The 10,927-nt window shown below is 44.8% G+C and overlaps 1 protein-coding gene across 1 annotated transcript; it reads left to right on the top strand.

Annotated features, from left to right (window-relative positions):
- Positions 1–528: 528 nt before the first annotated feature.
- LOC128455090 (tripartite motif-containing protein 16-like) lies at positions 529–3,480 on the top strand. The gene has a single exon (XM_053438727.1). The coding sequence runs from the start codon at positions 757–759 to the stop codon at positions 2,431–2,433; it is 1,677 nt and encodes a 558-aa protein (XP_053294702.1). The 5' UTR covers positions 529–756; the 3' UTR covers positions 2,434–3,480.
- Positions 3,481–10,927: the final 7,447 nt, after the last annotated feature.

Below are 10,927 nucleotides of genomic sequence, written 5' to 3'. Positions count from 1 at the left end.
GAACTGGGAGTACTGGTCAAACTCAAGTTTCAGAACAAAGTTGTACTGGTTTTATTTATTGTATTAAAACTTAAGGGAGCTATTTTGTTTATTTGATGACTAGTTTATTATAAGATTCAGTTTCCTTAAAAATAAATACTGCTGGGAGTTCCCTCCACTTCTTATTCTCAGATAATGTTCAAATGTTCTTTCTTCATTAAACATATGCTTGAAGGCATTTCAACAAAGTTTTGTGTTGGAGCTTGTGGTATTCCAAATTTGAGCACTTTTGAGCGCTGCACAAATAAAATGTAAAACTATGATAATCACCATCATGATGATTGATGTCAAAGACAAGAAACACTGTGGAAGATACGTCACTGCAGGAAGTGAACGAGAGCAGAAGGAACAGAGATCTGTGGCTTCACGTGGAATTACATTTGGAGAACTTTGACCTGTGAAAGTCATTAAGTTCTGTCTTATCTGGGAGAACTGTCGAATGACCTGGACTTTGTCATGTTATCAGTGGTAATAAAACACACCGTGAACATCCTGGGAGGAAGCAAAGCTTGTAATTGGCTCCTCATTGCAAAGAAAACAAGTTTTATTACGACTAAACATTAACTTGCTCTGGCCCCTTCACCGAGCTGCTGTTATAAGTGAAGTGAGAGTGAAGTGAGATGAAGTTCAGGAGCTGAGAGGCAACGAGAACAACAGAGTTCGGATCTTGATACAACTTTTGTCAGTTAAAGGGAAACTGAGATCCAGGACGGTGAGATGGCTCAGAGAGAATTTCAGCTGGAGCAGGAAACGTTCTGCTGTTCGATCTGTCTGGATCCACTGAAGGATCCGGTGACTACTGGCTGTGGACACAGCTACTGTAAGAGCTGTATTAACAACCACTGGGACAATGGGGAGGAGAGAGGAAGCTACAGCTGTCCTCAGTGTAGAGAGACCTTCACACCGAGGCCTGTCCTGGTGAAAAACACCATGTTAGCTGATTTAGTGGAGGAGCTGAAGAAGACTGGACTCCAAGCTGCTCCTGCTGATCACTGCTATGCTGGACCTGAAGATGTGGCCTGTGATGTCTGCACTGGGAGAAAACTGAAAGCTCTCAAGTCCTGTTTGGTTTGTTTGGTCTCTTATTGTGAAAAACACCTCCAGCCTCATCTTCAGTCAGCTCCATTGAAGAAGCACAAGCTGGTGGAGCCCTCGGAGAAGCTCCAGGAGAACATCTGCTCTGGTCACGACGAGGTGATGAAGATGTTCTGCCGCACTGATCAGCAGTGTATCTGTTATCTCTGCTCTGTGGAGGAACATAAAGACCACGACACAGTGTCAGCTGCAGCAGAAAGGACTGAGAGGCAGAGAGAGCTCGGGCTGAGGAGACAAACAATCCAGCAGAGAGTCCAGGACGAAGAGAAAGACGTGAAGCTGCTTCAACAGGAGGAGGAGGCCTTCAATGGCTCTGCTGATAAAGCAGTGGAGGACAGTGAGGAGATCTTCACTGAGATGATCCGTCTGCTGGAGAAAAGAAGCTCTGATGTGAAGCAGCAGATCAGATCCCAGCAGCAAACTGAAGTGAGTCGAGTCAGAGAGCTTCAGGAGAGACTGGAGCAGGAGATCACTGAGCTGAAGAGGAAAGACCAGGAACTGAAGCAGCTCTCAGACACAGAGGATCACAACCAGTTTCTACACAACTACCTCTCACTGTCACCACTCAGTGGATCTACACACTCATCCAGCATCAGGATCCGTCCTCTGAGGAACTTTGAGGACGTGACAGCAGCTGTGTCCCAGGTCAGAGGTCTACTACAGGACATTCTGAGTGAGACAGAGACAGAGATTTTACAGATTGTGTCTCAAGTGGATGTTTTACTGCCACAACCAGAGACCAGAGCTGACGTCTTAAGATATTCACAGGAAATCACACTGGATCCAAACACAGCAAACAAATATCTGTTATTATCTGAGGGAAACAGAAAAGTAACATGTAAGAGAAAAAAAAAGTCTTATTCTAATCACCCAGACAGATTTACTTATTGGCCTCAGGTCCTGAGTAGAGAGAGTCTGACTGGACGTTGTTACTGGGAGGTGGAGGTGGAGCGTGGGGTGTATGGAGGAGTTGGTATAGCAGTCACATACAAGAACATCAGCAGAGCAGGAGACTCACCTGAATGTGAATTTGGATTCAATGATAAATCTTGGTCATTATACTGTTATAGAAACAGTTATAACTTTCATTACAACAACATCAACATTCCAGTGTCAGGTCCTGTGTCCTCCAGAGTAGGAGTGTACCTGGATCACAGTGCAGGTGTTCTGTCCTTCTACAGCGTCTCTGACACCATGACTCTCCTCCACAGAGTCCAGACCACATTCACTCAGCCTCTCTATGCTGGAGTTTGGGTTTATTATGATGGATCCACAGCTGAGTTCTGTAAACTCAAATAGACTTGAGTCATTAAAAGCAGTGATTCAGATTTTGTGTGTAAATCTTTAACTTCTTTTGTCTCCATGTTTGTTGATCAAAGTTCTTCGTGGTGACGTTTCTGCTCCGCACAGAGATCAGCTGTCAATCATTCCTGACAGGCGGCACTATGACGTCCTCTCATTGGTCGTTGTGTTGATGTTTCAGTTTGTTGAGCTGGACCCATGTTGCATCTCACTGCTCGTTGCTTTAAGCTGCAGAAGCTTGGGTGAAGCTTTCACATTTCTCCTTGCAGAACAAGTGCAATCTGAAAACTGATGCACCACCACAAGAGGGCACCTTTGTTTTGTGGACCACACCCTGGGGTATGTGTTGTGCACACAACTTTCATGTGTCAGGCTGGACTCTGTCACAGCCTGGCTCTATGAAACATTCTAACATGTCTCTTTACCTTCAGCCGCGCTGCAGAGGTTATCCAAATGAAGCTCTTCTTGGGTTTTTCAGAATGATGTGAATAACCCAAAAGGTGAAATATGTAACTGCACTTTTAAAAAAGAAAATCCCCGACATGAGCATCTGTTTTCATTGTTTGCTTCTTTAAAGTGGCTTTAAGTCTTTATTTGTGTTTTCAGTTGAAGAATTGTTAATGTGCTTATTTGGTTTCTGTGTTGAAAAAGCAGTAAGTGTATAGTCGGGGGACTTTGTTTTTAGGGCTGCAACTTATTCAGTGATTGATCAGTTCAATCATCAATCAATCAATCAATCAATCAATCAATCAACCAATCAATCAATCAATCAATCAATCAATCAATCAATCAATCAGCTCCATAGTACAAGACAGGGTTCCATAATGCTCATGACTGTTTAGTTTAGATATTTTTGGAAGAAGAAGGCCCCTCACCTTTGAGACGGTGGTACCAGAGGACGTTTGACATTTTCTTGTGTAATTTAATGTTCAGATTTTCTGATGTGAAATTATGTTTTATATAATCTACTTGCATCATGTCAATTATGATTGTATTAACTTGTTAACTGTGTGCATCAGTGGTAATAAACAAAAATTCAATATGGATTTTGACTGTTCCTAAACGTTAATGCATCTGACCCTTGACTGTTCAGTTTAACAAATAGTCCAAAGAAATATCTGAATTGATTAATCAATTTAAAATGCTCACAATCAATAATCAATATTGACAATTTTTTTGAAATAAGAACATTGGAAATCTTCAGATTTAAGAAGCTGAGTTTATTTTAATTTTTATTCTATTTTTTTTACATCTTTTGATTAAGTAAAGATAAAATTATAATTTGTGATCATTTATAATAAAAAAAGTAAATTTGTATCAATTGAATAAACAATAAACCCTCTAATTGTTGAGCTTCAGAGAACTGGTTGATTTCTTAGTAATCTGTCAAAAACACAGATGCTGAGTTGAAAGTAATTTTTAAAGGGGACATATTATGAAAAATCCACTTTTGTACTGCTTCTACACGTTAGTGTGGGTATCTGGCATGTCTACCGTCCCAAAAACTCTGGAAAAAAACAACTCCCGCGATTTGTTGTGGTTCTTCTATGTAAGAAAATATACCATAGAGTGCGTCGAATGGGAATACGACCAGAATTGACGTCACAGTCGGTCTACATGGCATAGCCTCCTGGAGGCGGAGATCTGGTGGAGGAGGAGACCGGGTTACCTTACAAGCCACAGCACCCTCCTCAGCTCGAGGCTGCGGGTGTTAGCTGGGAAGCTAGCCGAGGGGGGACACTAACCAGCCGGTGAGCGGGGTGAGAGGCGGAGATCTGGCCGAGAAGCAGAGCCTGCGTCGGGGTAAGTCACATGACAAAGCCCCCTCCTCAGCTCGGGCTCCTCGCTTTTGGTAGACCTGTCGGTGTTTGTTTACGGTTGGCAGCAGCCGCCTGACTGATCTCCCCACAGACAGGGGAGCGTTGAAAGTGCGTGTCTCGTGTCGCAGTGAGTGTCTTCAACTAGAAAAGCTGTTGTTTTGTTTGGTAATTGACGGTGACATGTAAGCTAGCTGGCGTTAGCCTCATAGCAATCAGTGCCCGGCTTGCCGGCCGGCGTCGTCGGCAGCAGCAGCCGGCTGCTCGGTGACGGGTTGGTCCCCCGGCGGCTCACTGCGAGGCTGGCGATGCTCCCACTGGCTTCACACACCTGAGAGCCGGACACATCTCACCGGCTCAGGGTTCCCCACGTCTGCAGGGTATGTCTCATTTTCATCATTGATCATTATCGATCTGTGACAAATCTCCAGCCTGTGTGTCCCCTGTGTGTTAGCAGCGGGCTAACGCTAGTTAGCTGTTAATTTGTGTTTAAAGTTGCTTCAAATGGCTGCTTGTGCACGTTTTTACAGCAGTATTGCATGTGGAACCCCGGCCGTTGCTAACCCGAGTCGTTGCTTCTGTGTGTGTTGCCCGATTGAAACAGCAGGTATAATTTAAAACAGCTTGCTCCAGTTTGTGGAGCTTTGTTATAAAATAGCACCGGAACGTGTTTTTTGTTGCGCGTCTACTTGTGGCTTTACGGTAAAACAGCATGGTTGGGTGAAACGGCTTTACCGCTTTACCGTATGAGGCAGTAGTAGACGCGCAACAAAAACCCGAGTGGCGGCTGGCTTCCCAGATGACGGCTCACTTTACTGCAGTCCCAGTCTCCGGCTGCATTGTATCCGTGCTTTGGCGCTCGCTCAGCGGACAACCTCTCCTGTGATGCCCGGACGGCGAAGCAGGGGATGAGGAGGGGGGGAGAGAGCTGCGCCTTAGAACTTTTGTGGCCCGTACAGATTTGCTCCACGTACCCCAAGCTGCACGCACCGGTGCCGGTCACCATTAGCTCGTTGCCACCTCCGTTGCTCAATAAACTCATACCCGGGGTTTTAAGTGCATTTCGCCGTAAAAGTTGCAGCAGTGTTAGCCTCCAGAGCTGTAGCCCCTCCACGATCTGTGTGTGCGTGTGTGCGCTCAGAATATATGCCCTCTAAGAATAAATATACACATACAGTTATATAGTGTATACACACATATCTAATGCATGTATTTAAATGATGTACATCTTTATCAGAAGGTGTAGTAGTTTGAAAATTGTAGCTTCAATGAAGAAACACAACAAACAGATACAGAAATATATGTGTAGGACAGTGACTTAAAATGATTTTAACAACCTTAAATATGCTAAGGGCAGATTTAAGACGTGAAACTGGATGGGTTTGCGTGTGTGTGTGTGTGCGCTCAGAATATATGCCCTGTATGAAGAAATATACACATACAATTAGTGTATACACACATATCTAATGCATGTATTTAAATAATGTACATCTTTATCAGAAGGTGTAGTATTTAGAAAATTGTAGCTTCAATGAAGAAACACAACAAACAGATACAGAAATATATGTGTAGGACAGTGACTTAAAATGATTTTAACAACCTTAAATATGCTAAGGGGAGATTTAAGATCTGTGTGTGTGTGTGTCTGTGTCTGTGTGTGTGTGTGTGTGTGTGTGTCGGGGGCGGGGCAGTGAGAAGGGGGTTGGGTTGTTGGTGATAGCAGGGGCGGGGCGGTGAGAGGGGGTGGGGCACTCAAAACAGGTCAATCTGAGGAAGGCTGTTTTAGACAGGGTAAAAGGGTGCTGTTTTAAATGATCCTTTTGGTTTTTTGACCAAAAAATGTTACAGACATTTCATTAAGACCCCAAGGAGCCATATCAACTGTGGTGAAATGGGCATAATATGTCCCCTTTAACTAAACTGTGTGTGTGAGACAGCCGAGGGACAGGAGAGGACGGAGGACGTCTCCTAATGGAAGACGATGTGGTGATTTAGAGGTTTAGTTTCAGCAGAGATTTGAAAATGAGTCCAGCTTTCCAGGTTCACGTTCACAAGCAGTCGCTGGAGGCAGGGAGCCGCCCTCCTTTAATTCCAGTGTGTGAACTTGTTCTTGTGGCTTCCTGGATGGGCTGCTTCTCGGAGTCTTCCTCATTATGTCTTCATCCTTGGCCCAGAAACTTGCACAGTATGTCAGAGTGCTGGTCATTCGAAGGCGTGGCTCGTTTTCTGAAGTTCCATCAGTTCTTCCCCCCCCTCAGACTGTGTTCTAGTGGGACCCACCTCCTCTGAAGACTGGAGGCTCTTTCATCCGACTGTGGGACCGACTTTGCACCAGTCAAGTTGAGGTAAGAGGGGTCGCCTGTGTTAGGACCTGGTATCTGGGGAACCAAAGTTCAGCCTACGTGTGCAGTCAAAAGCCTAAAGCTGCATGTCCTTAGTTCTGGAGAAAACCAGAGCCTCCAGAACTCAGTCTCCCAGGATGCCTCAACATCACACAGAGGTGTGAAAACCGACCAGAGACACAAGTGTCAACCACTATTGGTCACTCTAGGCCCAATGACCTGTGAGGTCACAGGGCCAATATAAGGCCAGGTCTCCCCCTCTTTTTTTTCCTGGCTTCTCCAGGTCACATCTTCTCTTTCTACGATCCCGCCGAGAGGAGAAGTCTGACTTATCCAACTCCTCTTTTCAATTCCTCAACTCCAAAGGGGGGTGTTATCTTTGTAGTGGCCAGCCGCCATTTTGGAAGCACACAGACGCACAGACACACACACCAATACTCACATACACATCTTTATATATTAAGTAAACCGTTAGTAGTTTGTGTTCTTATACTTTATTGTATTCATAATATATGTTTTTCTTTCACAAATGTTTTTTCATTATTGTTGCATAAGTGAATTTTGCCAACCTCTACACTGTAAAGAACTCTATATCCTTCAACTTAGATGACTATCTATATGGTAATTTTGGTTATAGTTATTAATTGAATTGTTAATCAGAGTTCAAAATTTGAAGTTAGTACTTTTATGAGACTTAATCAATAAGAAGTAGAAGGTTTTTATTTCCGCCTTAATATTTTTTAATAAACAGATGCCTGCAGATGACTCTAAATGGGACTGAGCTGGAAAACAGATTGGGACTGTAGCATTAAGCCTTGACTAGCCCAAGTTCAAATTTGATAACAATACCACAGAAAATGAATATTTGACAGATTTTTTCCTAAGAGCATGTCTGGGCGTTTTCCACAAAGGGCCATTTGGAGCCTCCAAATGACCCTTTGTAACCATGAGACCAACCAGGCTAAAAAGGCTAATTTTACACTCAAAATCATACTTTTATATAAAGGAGACAAAACCGGTCATATGGTTTAAAAGGTATACAAATAAACATCTTTCATATATTTTAGCAACATGTATCGGTAGCAATCGGTAGCAATTGGCTTAGCCTTTACACGTCAGAAGAGGGGCAGGCTCCTTCCAACAACAAGGTGCCTCGTTGGCTATTGCAGGCTGTGGACAGCCCATGCCAGCCCATACCAGCTCCGATTGGGTCAAGTTTAGATTGACAGCTCACTTGAACCAATTGGATATGGCTATCCACCATTTTGAGATCTTTTTTTACATGCAAACGGAATTTTTTCCCACTTCCGGTCTGACTGGGACGTTGATTGTACCGGCTGTGGTGATCGGATCTTGAAATGGTTTACATCAGTGGAATCAGAAGAATCTTAACTTTCTAACGATATGTTGCATTAGTACCTAGCTGTACGACGTAATTCTGTAAATAACAATGTTTGACGCTGATCGGTAAAACAGCGCACCTGGACGGCTCCCTTGGGGTAATACCCTTAAACAGGTTAACTCACCTTCAGACAGAGAAGTTGATACTATCAGCTGGAACTTGGTCCTCATTCATTTTTCATGCCCACCATCTTATAAAACACTATTTCAGTTGAACATGAACCGTTTAACAGTAAATGTAAAATCAAGCCAAGCCGAGCGCCGCCATCTCTTCCAGCTCTCCACACATTGACTGAGTTTACAGGTTCTTGTCATGTGCTGTCATTTTAGTTTTTTGATTTCAGTCTCTTTGTGTTTTCTGTTTCCTGTTTTATTTTGTAGTCTCTGTTCCTTGTGTGTTGTTTCTGTCTTTACTTCCTGTCGTTGATTGTCGTCCCCAATCCTCATTTGTTTCACCTGTGTTTAATTGCCCCTGCCTTCCCTCTGTGTATTTAAGCCTCTGTGTTTCCCTTTGTCCTCTGTCGGATCGTTTGTTCTGCTACCCGCTGTCGTCCATGGTCCTGTCCTGTCCTGTCCTGTCCTGTCCTGTCCTGCATTGTCCTGATCCCCTGAGCCTCTTCACTTTTGAAACCCTGTGTTAGCTTTGTTGTGCATTTGTTTTTCCCCTTTAGTGTTCATGTTTGTTTTGTTGAAAGAACTAGTTTAATTAAAATCACCTTTTGTTTTAAAACTCTGCATCTTGGTCCATCTCCTACATCAAACCGTGACATAACGATCCGACCAAAATATGGACTCAGCAGAGATCAGTTTTTTTCATGATCAAGTTTTTTATTTGGCAGAGACCCTTGAGATGATCTCGGTGATTGAATTATGGCTAAAAGATCGCCCTTAGGTGAGTCATTCTGCTCCAGTCCCCACTCAAGTCCCTGTCCTGCGCTGGAGGGTCCCAGCAGATGCCACATTTGTTCCGGCGTCTGATGTCTTCGCGGTGCCAGCTCCAGTCCCTGCTCCTGTCCCCACTCCAGTCCCTGTCCCTCGCCGGAAGGTCCCGGCAGACGCCACTCTGGTTCCGGCGTCGGAGGTCCTCCCGGTGCCAGCTCCAGTTCCTGCCCCACGTCCGGGGCTGAGGTCGGAGCTGTCGCCCTCTGCCCCTGACAGGTCTTCTCGCCGCCCGCCTGAGGAGCTCCCCTGCTTGGCTCCTGACCGGCCTCTGGGCCATCCACCGGAACCCTTGTTCTCTGCCCTTGAGCGGCCACGGGGCCGCCCTCCTGAGCCTCAGAACTCTGCCCTTGAGCGTCCATGGTGCCGCCCTCCTGTGGATGGCATCTTCCACGCCCACCTTTTCCTGGTAGGCAAACTGCAGCGGGTCGAGTGCATGGCATACCTGGGGTCTGGGATGTGAAGAAGCAGTCCACCGCTTCTGCAGCCGGGTTAGGGTTAGGGTTAGGGCCAGCTCTGCTTCCACGGTAGCGCCTCACCAGTTCTACCCCTGAGTATGGGGTGAACTGCGCCGGCATGATTTCCTGACCGCAACGCGAGCAGCTGATCCCTCGTGTAAACAAAGTCCTGACTGCCCTGTTGCAGTCGATCCGTACGTGTATCCATAGGATATAAATATATCTACATAGTGCCTCTGAAAAGCAAGTCTAAACAAGGACAAACAAACTTTAAAAAAAAAAAGTTGTAGAGATATGCGTGTGTCTGTGTGAATAGTAAGTCAGAGACTAACTAACTAACAATTACTTTCAAATAACTTATAATCACAATACCACAGCATATATCAAACTTATAAACACACACAGAATCGAATAAACAGTCTTGCTTAGTCTGGTATAATTATTAAGCCCATATTATGTTACCAATCCGAGGGAAAGGGGAAAAGAAGTTGCAGTCCAGTTAACAATTCGCTGACGTCTCCGGTTGGTCGTATGGCCTCTAGCTTAGTGGTTCTGTGAGCGGTGGAGCTCCGTTGCTTTTTCAATTTCTTACCTGCAGGACATCAAGTCGCTGCTAGGAGTTTGGAAAAGCTTGAGATGCGTGAAGGTTTCCTTGAAGAGATGAGTTAATGCTGCACCTCTGACCTCCGGTTGTTGGGTGGGAAAAGAAGATGTGAGCTGGAGCAGCCCACCCCCCTTCGGCGAATGCAGGAGAAGAGGGCTGGCCGACTGCTGTCCTTGGAGAGTTGTGGAAAGAGGACGAGAAGGGGCAGAAGTCCCCTTATATTGGCCCGGTGACCTCACAGGTCATGGGCCTGAGTGACCAATTGGAGTTGACCCTGGTGGGTTTTGTCACACCTCTGGGCATCCTGGGACTACAATGAAACCTGTTGCCCCCTGGGAGACTGAGTTCCTAGGCTTTCCCAAGAACAAAGAAAACATGTTGCACCCTGGGAGACTGAGTTCGGGAGGCTTGCTCCAAAACATGCGGCAATGTGGTTTCAGATTTTGACCACTAATGTAGGCCGAAAGGGGAGCCTTTGGTTTCATAAAAACATGATTACATTTCTGTCACCTGTAGTGTTTTTATATTTTGACTCTTTCATACGTGTGTTTTAATGTATTTTTACTTTTGTTTTTCATTTGTGAAGCCCTTTGTGAATTGGTTTTTATTCAATGAAAAGATTTGATAACTTTTCTGGAAACTTTGCAGAATGTGAATATTACAACCTGTGCTGCTGTGAGCTGCATGTGACAGTTCCCAGTCAATCAATCGATCAAATTTTATTTGTATAGCCCATATTCACAAATTACAATTCGTCTCATAGGGCTTTAACAGAGTGTGACATCCTCTGTCCTTAGCCCTCAGCAAGAGTAAGGAAAAACTACTAAAAACCCTTTTAACAGGTAAAAAATACATAGAAACCTCAGAGAAAGCCACATGTGAGGGATCCCTCTCCCAGGACGGACAGAAGTGCAACAGATGCCACGTGCA

This window comes from Pleuronectes platessa, chromosome 13, assembly GCF_947347685.1.
Source record: "Pleuronectes platessa chromosome 13, fPlePla1.1, whole genome shotgun sequence".
Lineage (NCBI taxonomy): Eukaryota > Metazoa > Chordata > Actinopteri > Pleuronectiformes > Pleuronectidae > Pleuronectes > Pleuronectes platessa.
The sequence above is the reverse complement of the archived record's forward strand: the minus strand, read 5'-3'. Positions and strand labels throughout refer to the sequence as shown.

Coding starts and splice junctions, on each gene's coding strand:
- LOC128455090 (XM_053438727.1), top strand. CDS start 757: ATGGCTCAGAGAGAATTTCAGCTGGAGCAGGAAACGTTCTGCTGTTCG.